Below are 18157 nucleotides of genomic sequence, written 5' to 3' on the forward strand. Positions count from 1 at the left end.
CTGAGAGGTTAAGAACACTGGCTGTTCTTCCAGAGGTCCTGAGTTCAATTCCCAGCAACCACATGGTGGCTCACAACCATCCATTATGAGATCTGGTGCCCTCTCATGGTGTGCAGATATACATGGAAGCAGAATGTTGTATACATAAAATCTTTAAAAAAAAATTCTTCTGAAATGGGAGGCAAAGTAGATGATTTTGGTGTCCTCTGAAACTTAAGGGAACAGTGTCCTGTTGCAGAAACTGTATGAAGGGTGAGTCTCAGGTGGAGAAGTAAAGGGCTTGAGGTGGGATAAGTGAATCCAGTGGAGAAGGCACTCAAGCTTAGCTGCTGTTGGAGTAACAATAATTACTTTGAAGGGGCCCTTCCATTTAGGAGACAGGGGGAGGGGCTCTGGTCTGGAGGAGAAAGAAATACTTGATCCCCGATATTAATTGGGGAGGTACAGGGGAAGCACATGATCAAGGTAGAGAGTGGGCAGCAAATTCCCATAGGAGGGAACAGAGATGATGAAGTAAAGGTGTAAGCAGGTGCTCAGGGAGAGGTGAGAGTTTAGGTGAGAGGCCAGGTGTTAGAGCCGGCCGCCCGTACATGAGTTCAAAGGGTGAAATGAAAAGCGGTTGTTTAGGGAGAGCCCTAAGCCTGAAAAGGGCCAGAGGCAGAAGCTTTACCCTGTCAAGGCGAAGTTCCTGTGACATTTTAACAAGAACAGTCTTTAAAGAACGGTTAGTTCACTCTACATTCCCTGAGGACTGGGGGTGATATGGAATATGAAAATGCCAAGGAATATTATAGCTTTAGACAGGGTTTGAGAGATCTGAGAGGTAAACTTAGGACCATTGTCTGATTGAAGAGAGGCTGGAATCCCAAATCGGGGAATAATTTCCCTGAGAAGGATGTTCAGAGACTGTCTGAGCTTTCTTGTTAGTGGTAGGATATGCCTCTAACCACCCTGAGAAAGTATCTACTAGTACCAGGAGGTATTTAACTAGCCTGACTGTGGGCATGTTGGTAAAGTCAAGTTGCCAGTCAGTCCCTGGGAGAGAGCCCCTAGCCTGGTGGGTGGGAAAAGGGGAGTTACAATATCTAGAGTTAGGGTTTGACATCTGACAGGTTTTACAAGAGGCAGTGATAGTTTTTAAGAAATTTAAGTCCTCAGAAGTAGGTTGGAGGTGAGCCTTGACAGAGAAAGAGCCTTACTGTTAGGGTGGAAGAGCTGGTGTAAGTAGGACAGAATTTGTCTAATGTCAGGAGGTGGCTGTGAGGATGTGGGTTGTGTATGGATTCCCTGTGGTGGGTGAGGTAGCCTTGGAGGGCTGCAGCCCTAGCTGCTTCATCAGTCCGGTTGTTGCCCCTAGAGATAACGGAGCTGTCAGTCTGATGTGACCGGCAGTGAATAATTCCTATAGCTTTGGGGAGGTGAGAGGCCTTTAGAATGGCCATAATATAACCTGAGTTAGCTATGGATCCTCCTCTTGTAGTAAGTAGCCCACGTTCCTTCCAAATAGGTGCATGGGACAGGAGGATGTGAAAAGCATATTTAGAGTCTGTGTAAACATTGAGAGAATGTCCCTGTGCCATTGGAAGGCATGGGTGAGGGCTATTAATTCAGCCTGTTGGTTATTAGTGTGGGCAGGGAGTGCCAGTGCTTCCACCACCCTGGTATCTGACACTATACCATAGCCCGCTTTACGGGTCCCCTCATGTAAACAGGAGCTGCCATCTGTGTACTAGGTATAGGTGGCCTGAGGTAGTGCCCTCCTGTATGTGTGAAGGATGGGGCAATAGTTCCTCCAAGGTTTCAATGCAGGAATGAGCTGGATAACAGTTAGCGTTAGGTTGAAGTAGATTTGAGATATTAAGGGGTGGACAAGATTGGAAAGTAAGTGTGGCATCTTCTACTAATGCCACCTGGAGGGAAAGAACTTGGGAAGGAGGTAGAGTTTGTAAGCCTCTGTAGGTTAGGAGATGAGACCGGTTGTGGTGGGAGAAGACAGTGATGGGTGACCCAAAGGTTAATTTCTTTGACTCACGGATAAGGAGCTCAGCAGCTGCTAAAGCACCTATGCAGGATGCCCATCCTTGGGTAGTTAGGTCTAGCTTCTTCGACAGATATGCTACAGGTGCAAAGGAAGGTCCTAGCTGTGACCTAGAACTCCAAGGGCAAATCCTTCTTTTTCTGTTATGTAGAGGGAGAAAGGATGAGTTAAGTCTGGTAGATGAAGAGCAGGGGCCTCCAGGAGAGACTGTTTAAGTCTCTGAAAGGGCTTGTCTTATTGTGTCCTTAACCTTACAGAAGCGTCTCAGTTTCAGAAGGTCCCATTTATCAATTGTTGATCTGAGTCTATGCTACTGGTATAATTAGTGTTCAGGAAGCAGTTTCCTGTTCCAATTAATTCAAGGGTATTTCCCACTTTGTCTTCTAATACGTTCAGTGTGACTGGATTTATGTTGAGGTCTTTGATCCATTTGGACTTAAGTTTTGTGCATGGTGATAGACAAGAATCTATCTGCCGTCTTCTACATTCCAGCATCCCGACCCTGAAACTTTATAATCGATAGTTTTTGGGCCCCAACAGAGATCCTCCTGTGTCCTTGCAGCCACACTTGGCTTTTTAGGTGGGTCCCTGAAATTTGAACACAGATCCTTACACTTTCAAAGCAAAAGGTGTTATCCACTGAGCCATCCCCCCAACATGATCTTAAACTATTTTTACTACACATCAATTTTTACTTCCATGTCACATGAGGTCAGGTAACAATTTTCCACTTGTGTTATTTTAAAGCACAAGATTTTGAAGCTTTTTTTAAAAATCTGTGTATTAGCTGAGCGGTGGTGGCACACACCTTTAATCCCAGCACTTGGGAGGCAGAGGCAGGTGAATCTCTATGAGTTCGAGACCAGCCTGGTCTACAAAAGCTAGTTCCAGGACAGCCTCCAAAGCTACACAGAGAAACCCTGTTCTCAAAACACCCCCCCCCCCCAAAAAAAATTTTGAGTTCATAGTAGAACAGTTCAAGTTACAGTTGTTTGCATTTGCTAAGGAACAAATGAAGTTATACCAGGAAAGGTGAGAATCCTTCTCGTGACCCATCAGTGTTCAATACCTTATCCATATCACCTTTCTTTTCTGTGAATTGGGGTATAGTAATAGATAGGTTGGTGATTATAAAGATCAAAGAACACTTATGTAATTATTACCTAGTTCCTGAGCAGCAAGATTAATTAACCTATTGCTAAGCACACAAAAGAGTCATCCATGACACCTTGGGTATTTTTTTTTTTTGGTGAGGATACAAAGATAAACTTGGTGGCAGCCGTTTTCCATCAGCAGTGTCTAGGAAAGTGCTCTCCTCTGAGGAAACTGCTCCTTTGCAGCTTACCACCAGGTGTTTGAATCTTTCCCTCTACTGTAGTCAGAGGGAATATAAGTCTACCTACTTTTCTTTTGTGTGTGTATTCACACAGTTATTTCACTTTTGTTTTTGAGTTTGCTTGAGCCCCAGGCTTACCATGGGATCTGTAACCAAAAGATGACCTTGACCCTCATCTCCCAAGTACTGGCATCATAGGCTCGAGCCACCCAGCTTAGCTACACATATTTGTGTGTGGACATATCCCTCCCTCCCGCCCCACGCCATCGGTGTTTTTTTTTTTTGTTCACTAAATTAAAGACTATGCCATATTATCTATCTGAAAATACCTTTTGGCAGTTAAGTACACTTGAACTGTAGAAGAGTTAGTAAATCATTGTCAGAAAGTTCTAGTGTCTGCTATTAGATGGAAACCTAATCATGATTTAAATTCAGTCACACTGTGTACAATGCCGACCAATTGTCAGCCATTTTCCCTCTTCTAAGCTAGCATGATAAGAAGTGAAGATGGCAATTTCATTCTCTCTCCTTTTTTTTTTAATGATCAAAGGTGAAAGAGTGAATGCAGTCTCCCATCACTGTAAATTATATAAACTAATTTGCCTCAAGGGAAAACACGAGGGTTAATGTACACTGAGAAAATCACTTCTTGATGGATGTCTCCCTGCCAGGTGAGCATTAGTGATTTCTTCCTAACCATATTAAAATGACAGTGCTAAGTGACTTCAGGCCTTCGAATCTACTTCGCTCACATCTTCCGTTGTTGAGGCATACATTTATTTTTATTTCTAGAACTGTTTTATGTGCTTTATGCCTGAATGTATGCATGTGCATCTTATGTGTGCCTGGTACCTTTAAAGGTCAGAAGGTGGCAGATTCTCTGAAACTAGAGTTAGGGATAGTGGTGTGCTACCATGTGAATGCTGGGAACTGGACCCAGGTTCTCTACAAGAACAGCAACTGCTCTTAATCACTGAACCCTCTATTCAGCCGCTGGCTTAATTTAAAAATAAATAATAATTTCCCATGGCTAGGCAGGGTGTAGCTCAGTGGTATCCCTAGCACCACACACACACACACACACACACACACACACACACACACACCCTATAAATTAAAATTAGTCCTTCTAAAACTAGTAGTCACTAAATGAGACATTAATGTCCAAATAAAAACCAAGATGAAGAAAGAGGATGAATGTTTTATTTGTTTCTCACTGTCTTGCAAAGCCAGTACTTCATGGTGTAAAAACAACAGCAGCCAACACAGCACATGGTAAAATTAAGACAGTACTGTCCTTCATCTGACCCTGTACAATAGTTTCCTGTGCTCCCAGGCATTTCCAATGAGAAACACATTAAGTCCTTCAACCAAACTCCAGTGGATATGGGTAAGTTACAGTATTATTTGAGATAACACTGTTATCCTGAATTATAACTAGGAGGGTCTTACCATGTAACTCTGGCTGGCCTGGAACTTTTTAGTAGACCATGCTGACCTTGAACAAGAGATCTGCCTGTCAAGGGATTAAAGGGTAGTTTGTCAGCAAACCCAGCTTCATAACCGCTTTTTACCAGAGATGATCTCAAGAATTCTAAACACCAGAGCTTAACCCTAATCTAAATACCTAGTATGAAGATTATTAAAAATATGTTCATTGTATTTATCTGTACCCATCAGGAAGTTGGGGTTTTTTAAGTAGCACTGTTGAGAGTAGTTTCTTTCCATCAGTATTGCTAGAAGTTATTTCAGATCTTCTATTCTCCGCTAACTTAAGCATGCTGGATCAGGTTCCTTCCGACAGTTTTATTTGGAAGTGGGGGTGCCATGCTCACTCCTCAATGGATTTCACATATTTCTCATATGCTTCTTCACTCATTAATTCATCCAGCTCTGAAGGATCACTCAGTGCCATCTTGATCAGCCAACCTGTAACCAAAACAAAACTTCATTTCAAATTGCCCCTTTCAAAAGTTAAATTCATTCAAAATATAAACTTGTTAAGTCTCTCAAAATTAATACAGTGCCCTCAATTAAATGATGCTGTTATTCTTAATATACATCCATTATTTGTTCAATAAATTTTAGCCCTAAGAAATTAGTAGCCTGGAATGAGATGGCTCAGTTTTTAAGAGAGCATACTGCTATAGCAAAGGATCCAAGTTTGGTTCCTAACACATCAGGTGACTCACAACCACCCATAACTTCAGCTCCAGGAGATTTGATGCCCTCCTCTGGCCCCTTGCACTCAAATGTAAATATTCCTACACAGAATTATATTTTTTAATTAAAATATTTTTAAATAAAATCTTGAGGCTAGGGAGATGATGGATCAGCAGTTAAGAGTACCTGCACATACATACAAACAAATTTAATTTATATTTTTAAAAAAGACATACCAAACACTATTAGGGCAGTAAAAAGACCTGGAGCCAGGTATGGTGGCACACACCTCTAATCCCAGCCCCTGGGAGGCAGAGGTAGGTGAATCTATGTGATTTTGAACCAGCAATGGCTATATAGAGAGACTCTGTCTCAAATCACCCACCTCACCCCACCCTAAAAAGAGAGAAAGCCTTAGAAAGTATGAAGGGCAAAGTAGTAGGTCAAAGAGAACCACAACCCGATTTTGCCACTTATAGACTCTGACGCTCTAGATACATTTTTGGGGTCCTCCATTCATCTATAACAAGGACAAAACTGCAGCTGGCATACTTCACTGGGTTACTGTAGGGCTGAAATTCTGAGTAACAACGTACCATCTTCATAACAGGATTTGTTGACGAGCCCTGGGTTTTCTGCAAGTGCTTCATTGACTTCAGTTACCTCTCCAGACAGAGGAGAGTAGAGCTCACTGGCAGCCTTCACACTCTCCAAAGCACCAAATTCATCTAAAAGGAAGCAGTGAAAGAAAACAGTTAACATCAAATACTACAAACACAAATGTGCCCAAGAGTGGTGGCACACACCTTTAATCCTAGCACTAGGAACAGAGACAGGAGTATCTCTGTAAGTTTGAGATCAGAGTGAGTTCCAGATTAGCCAGGGATACATAGTGAGACACTGTCTAAACAAACAAAAAGACAAAAACAAAAATAGAAAATATGGTGAGGGATGTAATGTAGCTTAGTGGATACAGTGCTTGGCTAGCATATATAAAGCAATGGGTTCAAATGCAGGTGACACCTGCAATCACAGTTCTGGGGAGACAGGCAGGAGAATCAGGAGCTCAAAATCTCCCTCAGCAACAGAGGAAGTTAGAAACTAGCCTGAGCTACAGAAGATCTTGTCTCAAAAAAAATAAACCTCTCAAACCAAAAATCTTTTTAAAAAGACCCCTTAAGATGGGTCAGTGGGTAAATGTGCTTGCTGCTAATCCTGAAGACCTTTCAGTTCAATCCTCAGTACCAAGATACAAGGAGAGAACCATCTCTTGCAAGTGGTCCCCCTGACATCCCTCCAAATGAATAATGTTACAAAGCAATTTAAAGACAAACTATGAAAAAGTAGTCACCTCCCATACAGTCATGCTAAAAAGTTCTGAATTTCTCTGTGTAACACTGGCTGTCCTGGAAATAAGAGATCCAAGTGCTTCTGCCCACTGAGTGTTGGAATCAAAAGGCACATGCCACCACTGCCCAGCTCTGAATTTCCTTATTTAAAGTTAAACTACAGGTTGTGTTGGTCATGAACAGCATAAATGGCTGCAAAGGAGTAAACATATACATTTTACATATAGCAAAGGGCAAACGACAGTGTGACTGAACACAAGTGTGCTGACGTTCAGTAAAACATAATTCTTTCAGTTTATTAGCCATACATGGTGTCACATATCCTGGTCTCTGAAGGAGCCTTAAACCTTGTGTACATAGGACATCACCCAAGGGACTTGGTAAAGGCTGAAAGAACTGTGCCAAGATTTTAACTACAGCTCCCCAAGGGAAACTGCATTTTAGAATAAAGATTATCTAGTAAAATGGAAGCCAAGTGTGTTAGTTACTGTTTTATTCCTATGAACACCATGACCAAGGGAACGGGGTGGGGGGGTGCTTACAGAGGGTTAGTCCATTATAATCGTGGGAAGGATGGTGGCATGCAGGCTGGCATGTAACTAAGAGCTCCCATCTGATCTATAAATTCAATCCCTAGACCCATGGGTGGATGGAGGGAAACTGCCCCCAGGGTGGCTGGTCTCTGTGAGTTCAAGGTCAGGCTGGTCTACAGAGCAAGTTCCAGGACAGCCAGTGCTACACAGAGAAACCCTGTCTCTGAAAAAAAAAAAATAATAATAATAATCAAGGAGAGATCCTAAGTTGAAGGAACCTGGCCTACACAAAAGGAACCAGGCAAGGAAGAATAGTATACTCACTCTCTTATCAAGATAAACATAAAATCCAGCAACACACACACACACACACACACACACACACACACACACACACACACACACACTATAGTTTTTTAAAGATCTGGTCTCACTAACTAGTCCTGGCCAGCCTGCAAATAGATACATAGAACAGGCTAGGCTTGACCCACCTGCCTCTGCCTTCAGTAGAAATTAAAAGTATGCATTACCATGCCTGGCATTGGCAAAATAGTTTTATTTTGTTTGTTTTGAGATAGGGTCTCTCTTTGTATATCTGGCTGTCCTGGAACTCTCTAGAACAGGCTGGTCTAGAACTCACTGAGATCCACCTGCCTCCACTAGTGCTGGGATTAAAGTTAAATGCCAGTACACCCAGATTTCTTTTTCTTTTTCCCCCTGAGTGCTGGGATTACAGGAGTGTGCCACCACCTCCCAGCTGTACACCCAGTTTACTAATAGAGTATTTTTAAAGGTGTGTATATCATGCTTGGTGGGGTTTATTCTAGAAAAGTAAGGTTGCTTAAACATAAAAAATAAATCTGTTTTAGGATGAAATTCAAGGGCTCCTGTGGCAGCAGTAGACATGTACCTTACTGCTTAAATGATAGCTAGATGAAAGCTCTGGGTAAAACACACAATTGTTTTACCACCATTAAGATTAAAACAACCGGGGTTGGAGAGATGGCTTTTCCAGAGGATCCAAGTTCAATTCCCAGCACCCACACGGCAGCTCACAACCGTCTATAATTCCAGTTCCAGGTGATCTGTCACCCACAGTCAAAGTGCCAATGCATATAAAATAAAGATTTAAAAAATTTAAAAAAAAATAAAAAGATTAAAACAACCCCAGTTTGGTCCTCAGGTCCCATATAATCGAAGGAGAAAACCAATTTCCAAAGTTGTGTTCTCTGACTTCCACATACAGGTCATGGCATGTACATGTGAACACACCACACACACACTAAATGTAACTTTTAAATCTTGCATTAACAAAATAAAACATATAATAATTTTAATAAATGAAAATTAGTTTGACAAAATTCAATATTCAGTAATGATCAAACTCTTTAAAAACAGAAAGGAACCTCAACTAATAATGAGCATCTAACTGTCCCATAGCCAGCATCACACCTATTGATGAAATAGCAACTGCTTCCTCCTAAGATGAGGAACAAGACAATGACACCCACTGTCACTACCTCTACTACAACATTTTTCAGACAGTCCCAGCCAGTGCAATAAGGCAAGAAAAAGAAAATACATAAAGACTAAATGAATAAAACATATGAAAGAAAAAAATGAAGTCTCCAAAGCAAACTAATGACCTAAACAACCAGCTATGGTGGCACATGCATATAATCTAACCATGCAGGGAGTCTGAGGCCTGCCTGGATTATATGGTGAAACCCTGTCTGTTTAAAACAAACAAAAACTGGGTATGGTGGCTTAGGAGGCAGGCAGGTATATCTCTGTGAGTTTAAGGCCAGGCTGGTTGGTCAGTGACATTTCACAATGAGAAACAAACTCACCTTGTTTTTTCAATTTTGTCCCAACTTCAGGCAGACTACAGTAAACAACATCTCCCAAAGCTTCCTAAAATACAAAAACAACATAAAAATATCTAACAAGTTGACCCAATCAGAGAACAGGAAAGAGACAAAAACACCCAATTGCCTATATTTTTGTCTATCTATTTCACCATCGAGGGGCTACATTCTTTGCTTTGCTTTACAACCCTTTAAACATGTAAAATGGGCCAGGTGTGCTGGCATATACCTAAAATCCAGCACTTGAGGGGCAGATATAGAAGGCTGTAAGTTTAAAGACAGCCTCAGCTACATAATGAGTCTCCATTGCACAAAAATAAAGTCAAATGAGATTTGGTACACCTGTCAAAGGCTGAGAAAGGGAGAACCCAAGTTCAAGACCCACATTTGCTATAGAATTGGCTCAAGCCCTGCTAAGGCACCGTAGCCAGAGCCTATTTCAAAATGAAAAGTAAGAAAAGGCTAGGCCGGGCAGTGGTGGTGCACACCTTAAATCCCAGCACTTGGGGGAGAGAGGTAGGCAGATCTCTGTGAGTTCGAGACCAGCCTGGTCTACAAGAGCTAGTTCCAGGACAGACTCCATAGCTACAGAGAAACCCTGTCTTGAAAAACCAAAAAAAGAAAAGGCTAGAAATAAGTAGCCCGGTAGTGGAGAACCTGCCTAGCATGTGTGGGACCCAGGGTTCAACCCACAGTACTAATAATACTTTAAAATGTTAAGTGCAGGCTGGAGAGACGGCTCAGAGGTCAAGAGCACTGGACTGCTCTTCCAGGGGTCCCGAGTTCAATTCTCAGTATCCACACGGTGGCTCACAACCATCTACCATGAGATCTAGTGCCCTCATCTGGTGTGCAGGCAAATATGCAGATAGAACACTGTATATGTAATAAAAATAAGTAAATAAAACTTAAAAAAAATGATAAGCGCACTGTGGGCATGTGTTAATGCATTGCACGTACATGTGTAAAAACATGTGGGAGTCAGTGGGTAACTGGAAGGAGTCGGTTCTTTCACCCTACCGTGTGTGTCCCAAGGATCAAACCAGGTTGTTAGGGTTGGTGGCAAGCACATTTACTTGTCATCTCAGCAGGTCTAAAAATAATTTTTTAACTCAGAAGCTGCACTACAAGAAACAAACCACCAGCCAGATTTGATCTCTAGGCACAAAGCACATGCTCCAAGCAAGACTACTAGGTGTTCTGAGCACCCTGTGCTTTCCATCTCTGCAGTTTTAGGCTGTGACCCAAACTGCACTGCATGAAATCCTACCCACTTTCTCATCAAACAGTGGTCCTCATGGATCTGCCTCCCAAGACACCAGCACCACTGCCTCAGGTGACTGACACACCTTCCCTCACACCACCCAGATGGGCTGTATCACATACATTCCATAAGTTGCTGTCAAATAGGTGATTCCCTCTTGTAGATGGACAACCTGTACTGAGCCCCTCAGTGGATATACAGGTATGCCAGTGAAGGTATCGAACCCTAGAGGTCTTCCCAACAGTTATCTCCTACCTCACTACACACATCCCTCCAGTTGAAACCACTGGCCATGCTACTGCTTTGCTTTTGTTCTTTTAAAATATATCTCAGTATGAGGAGAGCAAAATAGGGTTATTAATAAAGACCAGCTAAATAAAAGGTCTCTTCTTTGTGTCAGCAGTGTTTATCTGTGTTTAAAATCTTTGATCATGTAGGTTCTCACATATCTACAGTGGCAACCCACCCCAGCCCTTGGTCTTGCTCTTAACTGTTCAACATGAAATATTTCTTAAATAATATTCCCTGCTTTTAAGTACTGTTGTTTAAGAAAAAAAAAATCTTGCCCAGGTTGGTCTCAGACTCATAATCTCCTGCCTTGGCCTGAGGGTGTTTGTGCCAACATGCCAAACACAGTGTCTCTTTAAACATTTAACACCATATGATACTCTAACTAATTTACATTTTACATATTTTACTTTTGATTGCTCCCTGAGGGTCTCCAAAGAACTATACCACTTCATAAGGTAGAGATAATCCAAACTACTTGAGAGCAGACTGTTATAAACACTTCAAGACAATCCAATACCTGTGCAAAATTGCTGATTCCCACTGTTCCAATACCATTCTCTGTGGTTATCCATTCATGTTTCTCTGTGAATTTACGCACTAAAACAGAAGACCAGTATTTCAGAAAAGCAGCAGTGTCACTTCTTCAACAGCCCTTCAAACACCATTTCTGTCAAAAGGTAAGACTTCCCCAGGACTGAGATTGACTTACTGATAATTACTTTGCAGTAGTATGTCCAGTAAAGAACAACAATGTGTAAAGATGGGGCAGTTTTAAAACACATTTTTGTGTAGCCACAGATGCACTGAGATAAATGTTGTAAAAAAATTGGTTTTATGTATGTGAGGGTTTTGTCTGCATGTGTATATATGCACTACATGTATGCAGGCTTCATGGAGGCTAGAAGTGATGTCAGATCTCCTGAAATTGGAGTTAAAGATGGTGGTACTGGGACCCAAAGCCAGGACCTCTGGAACAGCAACCAGTGCTCTTAACCACAGAACCATCTCTCAGCCCCAAGAACATGTATCTTAAATGGAACACCTTGTACATCCCTGGGCTTATCTGTTTTAACATCAGTCTAAATCACTCAAAATTTCAGAGCATATTTCCTGAATTCATTCTATAACTATAGAATGTTCAAGGTCTGCCTTGAACAAAGAACTTTATTCTTTTGAAGACAGGTTTGGGGTAATGGATTTGGGGAGGCAGCACAAAGAAAGTGATGCATACCAAGAAGTATACAGCTGACTCATCTAAATACCTGGGCTGAGCTGGGAAGATTGCAAATTCAAGGCCAATCTGCAAAGTTTAACTGCACACAATGGCATATGCCTGTAACTCAGCCCTTAGGAGGTTGCAGCAGGAGGATCATGAGTTCAAGACTATTAAGATTGCCTGAAGAGATGACTCAGCAGTTAAGAGCACTGGCTACTCATCCAAAGGAACTTGGTTCAACACCCAGCATTCACACAATGGCTCATAACCATCCTTAACTCCAGTCTCAAAGGAACTGACTTCTTGTGGCCTCTACAGGCACTGCATGTACATGATACACAGATATAACTGCAGGCAAAATACCTGTACATATAAAAAGAATAAAGTAACATTAAGATGATATCAAACAGAAAACAACTTTTGAAGGACTGGGGATGTAGCTCAGTAGATGTTGACTTGTCTACCATGGGGGCTCTGGTTCATTCCACTAATGGGGGAGGGGGATAGATTTACACAGGGCACAGTGACCTATAACTGAAATATTCAGAAGGCCAAAGCAGGAGATCTGTTGAGTATGAGAGTTTAAGGGAGCTTGGGCAACACAAGACACTGTCTCAAAAGAAAAAAAAAATTTGAGGCTGGAAAGATGGCTCAGCAGTTAGAAGCATGTGTTCCTCTTTTTTTTTTTTAATTTATTTTTATTTTATATGCATTGGTGTTTTCCTGCATGCTTTATCTGTGTGAAGATGTTAGAACTCCTTGAACTGGAGCTACAGACAGTTGTGAGCTGCCATGTGGGTGCTGGGAATTGAACCCAGGTCCTCTGGAAGAGCAGCCAGTGCTCTTAACTGATGAGCCATCTCTCCAGCCCTGCATGTGCTCTTCTTGCAGAGGACCTGGGTTCAGTTTCCAGCACTTACATGGTGGCTCACAACTACCTACAACTACAGTTTCAGTAAATCTCATGGTCCTCTTCTGACCTCCAAGGGTATCAGGCACCAATGTGCACAGACATACACTCAGGCACAACACCTATAACATAAATCCTTAAGATATAAAAACCAGCCAGGCAGTGGTGGCGCATGCCTTTAATCCCAGCACTCAGGAGGCAGATACAGGGGGATCTCTGTGAGTTTGAGGCCAGCCTGGTCTACAGAGTAAGTTCCAGGACAGATTCTAAAGCTACAGAGAAACCCTGTCTCAAAAAACTAAAAAGATATAAAAACCAAACGATGTAACCTAAAAAAGGCAATGTGGCTCTTAAGGTAGAGTTGGCTCAGGATACTGCAATTTAGTTCTAAGGACTGAGATGGACTTCCTACAATTGTAACTTGGCCAAGTTCTTAAAATTCTTCTTTCATTTAAGCCTGTCCTAGAAGAAAATGGCTCCCGTTGTTTAAAGAAGATAACTGGGGCCTGGAGCTCAGTGGAAGAGTGCTTGTCAAAGCCTTTGCTTCAGTTCCCAATACTACTAAAAACTAAAGGAAAAGAAATTTGGGTCAAAGATGATGTATAGCTATGTGTCTGCAGTACTCAACTTTCATTCTCTTAAAAGTCTAGAGTTCACTGATTACATTACCAATCACGAGCAGCTCAAAACCATAGTGTCTGACTATAAGGGGCGGACAGTTACAAATATGTATCACCCTGCTAATGTTGACTGTCTACACTTTGGCCTCTACTTTGCAGCTGTCGGTTGAGCCAGCAGCATTCTCAGCTCAGCATACCTAGGTCCACTTGACCTCAAAGTCCATTATCATCCTTTAGACCAGTCAAGCTACCTAGGCTAACCACAGTGTGATTCCAGTTCTCCATTAACCCTTGACCTGACTCAAAAAAAAGCAGATTAGGTAAATAATTACTTTCTTGCTAAGCCTTGAAAAACATGGTTTGAGGACTGGGAAAGTGGCTTAGTTGGTAGGGTACTTGCCTATTACTGAGGTAGCTCTGGGATCAGGCCCTAGCACTGCATAAACTGAGTGTGGTGGTGCTTGTCTTTAGTCCCAGCAATGTCAGGAGGATCAGAAGTTCAAGGTCATTCTTGGGCTACACAGGAGTCTTCCAACTAAACTGAGATCATGCCTCAGGGAGCAGAAATAAAACCCACCATGGTTTGAGGCCTCAGAAAAACTGAGCTGTAAATGAGGGAAACCCTTCCAATTCTCAAACACAAATCTATTTTATCTAATATGGCTCAGTGTTATGTGTACATTTGGTTATGAAATACACAGTAATATTTAATAACACTATTCAGTGACAGGACCTTCATTCATTTCTTCCTCCCAGTAACTCTGAGGTAGCTACTTCCTCCACTGTTCTAATGCAGGACACTGGGGTTCTGAGAAGTTGAGAGACTGGGCCCAAGACCACACAGTTGTGAGAGGAAGAACCAGGATTGTGAGCTTTTCCAAGTGAAGGGCCTGCACCCTGCAAAATAAGTGTGCACAATTCTGCCAGTTACAAGAGGGTAAAAATGAAAACCCGAGTAGTTAGGCAGACCATGGGAATTGATATTTTGGGCAATATTTAACTAACAACCTGGAACTCAATGTAGCTCAAGCTGGTCTGGAACTCAGTGATCCTCCACCTCAGGAGTGCTGACATCGTTACAGGTGGGAGCCACTCACCATACCTGGTCTGAAATGGAGTTATCTGAGCAGTGCTCTTCCCTTGTATTCTAGTCAGCAACACACCTCTGTGTTGCTGTGTCACAAACAATAGAAAAATTTTAGCAAGAAAGAAGCAAACTTTGCACTCCACACTGAGGAATAACGTGATCAACATTTTGAATTCGCACAGATTTCTGACCCAAAAGACTTGCTGAGAGCAGTCGTTCAGATTTGTGCTGTCTGAATAGGGATCGTACAAAGGGCAGCTAGGGTCTCCACTATTTGCACATAAAGAAAGAAAACTGTTTCCCAGCTAACTATGCGAAGGCGTATAATGGGCATGTCTCCCAGTTATTTCCAGTCCGTCAAATTAGGCTCTTTTCAGCCCCAGTACACATCAGTGACTCAATTACAGACGTTATCAGAACTTCTCTGAAGTCTAGAACACTTTCCCTTGCTTTCTGTAGTTCACAGCAACGCCATGCTTGGCTTTGCGGGGGGTGGGGGGGTAGTAAAAAGCTTTTATTTCTGCATTTTGACTTTTCTTTCATTTATCTGTGCGTGCACTCAGTGCTAAATTTTAGTAGGTGCTTCTGCCTAACAGTTCCCTGTTATGATTCATTTAGTTAAGCACTCCACATTTGGGGTCTCCGTGCACCCACATGTAAGTCACTCCTGCAAGAGTGGTCGGGTTATCTGCAGGTCCAACGGGCCTTCCCTCCTAGCTCCACCCCGGGGGCAAAGTTTGCTCGTGTCCTCTCGAGGGAGGGAGAAGGGCCGCAGAACCAGGATCCCAAGAGCAAGAAGAAGCGCGGACAGAGCTACAGCTCACTCGTCTCCGGGAGGCTGGACCACGTGCCCCTCACTTACCCGACTGGACAGCCGATCCAGTGCTCAGCGCGCGGACGGCGGCGGCGCTCGGCACCCAGGGCCCCGGTGGGCAGGAGGCCACGGCGGTGCGCAGACTGCAGGCCACGGCCCACGCGCTCCTAGCCACTCGCAGCGACATGATCAGAGTTGCTGGAGTAACCGCACTGCGCCTCCGCCACCGGGCGGGCGCTAACCGGGCGGGCCAGAGTAAGCGGAGCCCGGGGCCCGGGGCGGAGCTCGGGCAAGATGCTCTCTGATTGGACAGCTCGAAGGTTCCACTTCAGATAGGACAAGGCGCGCGAGGGGGTGTGCGCTTGTTGAGGAGCCGAGGCCCGGATGGGGCTGTGTGCGGGGCGCGGAATGGCTGGGCGGAGAGGGGCGGGGCCTCGCCGAAGGGCGGAGCCTCGCGCCTAGAGTGGGATCTTGTGAAAGCAAGCACTGGGTCGGCAATCTGTGCATTCCTCAGTGGCCAGAGAAAGAACCCAGCAAGGATGTCTTTGCTGGGCTAACGCAGTCTCATGCCATTAAGTCAAAAAGTCCTAGGGAAGACGAGGTCCCGCCAGGCCCAGTAAAGCACAGCCACGCCCATCTGCACAAGGTCACCCGCAAGGGGATTCATTTCATCTGAAGATCAGTGGTAGGCATCTGACAAAGTCATTCTGACACAGATCGTATAAGTTTTTAAATGCTGAAAACAACCCAGGAAGCCACTTTATTACTTTACAGATGCCAAGAGGGCCAGAGACTCTTAAACCCAAGGGAAATAGAGAATAACACAATTTATGCGGGCCTTGTACTACCTTTGATCACAGCACCCTGGAGATGGAGACAGGAGAATCAGGAGTTTTCAGCCCATTCATTGCTCCTTAGCAGCCATGGGAATGAACCTGGGTCCTCTGCACTAGCAGGAGCAGTGAGTACTCTTAACCACTGTCTCATTTCCCAACCCCGTAAGATTTTTTGTTTGTTTGTTGTTTTGTTTTTTTAGAGAAACGTTGTTTAATGGTAAGGCTTAGCACACTCCAGCACCAGCACAGGCATGGAGTCGAAGCAGCAGGGATGGCTGGCTGGCCCCATGGAGCTTCATGTGGCTAAGAGGATGAGGAAGGTGACCATCAAACAAAAGAGCCCCATGGCCTCAGACAGGGCAAAGCCCAGAATGGCATAGAAGAGCTGTTGCTTGAGAGACGGGTTCCTGGCAAAGCCACTAATCAAACTACCAAACACTGTTCCAATGCCAGCCCCTGATCCAACCACACCAACTGTGGCAGCCCCAGCACCAACCAATAAACTTAGCAGCTGTGTCAATGTCCTAGGAAACAACACTGGTCTGGAATTCCCATCTGGCCATCTGGAGAGAGGAGCGGCTGCAGGAAGGCTGTTTAGATGGGGCCTCTGGTCTACTCAAGAGGGAGGCAGGCAAACTCCTGATTAGACCTGTGGTATTGGAGCTGATCAGAACTGGAGTAACGAGCAGTGCCTTGATGGTCTGCATTTTTCAATTTCCCAGCTGTAGCCCTTAGTCTCAGCCCCATAAGAAGATTTTTAATATACAGCAAGAAAGTAGGTGTTGTCCATCTCAGGGTTGATAATCCAGTCAGAGACCCCCATTCCTTACTGGGCACAACTTGGCTTCTCTAAACTCTTTACTATCAAGGGAAATGGATTGTCATTACCAAGACAAAACAGGATTTACTTGGAGGTGGCTGCAGAAGTCCTGCAAGAGAAGGGGGACAGGGCTCCCTGAAAAAGGGTCAGTTTTCCCTTAGCAAAGAGGAGAGCATGGGGTGGGTTTGGGGTAGGGAATCCACAGGGTGTCTACAGTGGATCAGGAAAGAGGGGGACAAGACATGCTTAGAAGCTGTGTTAGATCCTTAGCCTGGGCTGCTGGTGGGGTGGGGGTAAGAGTTAGACAAACTCCTTTTGTTAGACCCCCGAAAACTCAAGTATCCGGGGTCCCAGGTCATGTTCGAGGTCACCCCAATCACCAGGCGGATTCGAGAGCTTGATGCAAACTGCACGAGGCTTTATTGTAATTTAACGAGCTAACCCCATGTTAGCTCGGGTCTTTCACCCACCCGCCATGGCGGACGGCTAGCAAAGACGGCTCCTAGGGTCTCCCAAAAGATCTTATAAGGCAGCGTAAGGGGAGTGTCTAGGGGTACGCACAGGCTCACGATTGGTGTGCCTCCAGGCTTGGAGGGCTTGCCCTGTGTTGATTGGTCAACTGGTTGTTATGGCCCATAGGCCCTCCCAGGGTGGTTGCTATGCTCTCTACGTCATTGCTGTGCGCTTGTCCGTAAAGCACACCCAGGGTCGTAAAGCATAGCGCCACCAGCTAACTTCTGATTGGCTCCTTGTCACGAGACAGGCATCTGACCTCTAAGTGACCAAGGCAGGTTTATGGCAAGCACGTGTTCGGCTGTTATGGCTGCCAAAAGGGAAGCTGGTTCCTTCACTTTGTGGGGCAGACAGGAAGAGGGGCCATGACTAGGTAACAAAGGTGGTAAGCTTCCATGATAAGCCCCTTTTTTTCCTCACCCTCCTGACCTGAGACAAAAGCCTGGCAACTTAAAACAAAGGCCTTGTGGACTTTTCTCCTACCAGCATGCCATGCTCC

General features: G+C 44.0%; 1 protein-coding gene and 1 pseudogene across 1 annotated transcript; both read right to left on the reverse strand.

Annotated features, from left to right (window-relative positions):
* Window positions 1-4555: 4555 nt before the first annotated feature.
* Gcsh (glycine cleavage system protein H) lies at window positions 4556-15766 on the reverse strand. Its single transcript, XM_027410786.1, has 5 exons — window positions 15538-15766; window positions 11360-11439; window positions 9270-9333; window positions 6134-6265; window positions 4556-5303 (listed from the first exon to the last, which is right to left on the reverse strand). The coding sequence occupies exons 1-5, from the start codon at window positions 15674-15676 to the stop codon at window positions 5206-5208; spliced, it is 513 nt and encodes a 170-aa protein (XP_027266587.1). The 5' UTR covers window positions 15677-15766; the 3' UTR covers window positions 4556-5205.
* Window positions 15767-16060: 294 nt separating this feature from the next.
* On the reverse strand, window positions 16061-17522 carry LOC118238462 (annotated as a pseudogene).
* Window positions 17523-18157: the final 635 nt, after the last annotated feature.

This window comes from Cricetulus griseus, chromosome 3 (genome assembly GCF_003668045.3).
Source record: "Cricetulus griseus strain 17A/GY chromosome 3, alternate assembly CriGri-PICRH-1.0, whole genome shotgun sequence".
Lineage (NCBI taxonomy): Eukaryota > Metazoa > Chordata > Mammalia > Rodentia > Cricetidae > Cricetulus > Cricetulus griseus.

Bases quoted from the DNA above. Each gene is read 5' to 3' on its own strand.
- Gcsh (XM_027410786.1), bottom strand. From the start codon at position 15,676: ATGTCGCTGCGAGTGGCTAGGAGCGCGTGGGCCGTGGCCTGCAGTCTG. The intron at 9,334-11,359 runs GTATTGGATTGT...TTTGTATTTTAG, and splicing joins GAATCAGCAATTTTGCACAG to GAAGCTTTGGGAGATGTTGT. The intron at 5,304-6,133 runs GTACGTTGTTAC...TTTTGGTTACAG, and splicing joins CAAATCCTGTTATGAAGATG to GTTGGCTGATCAAGATGGCA.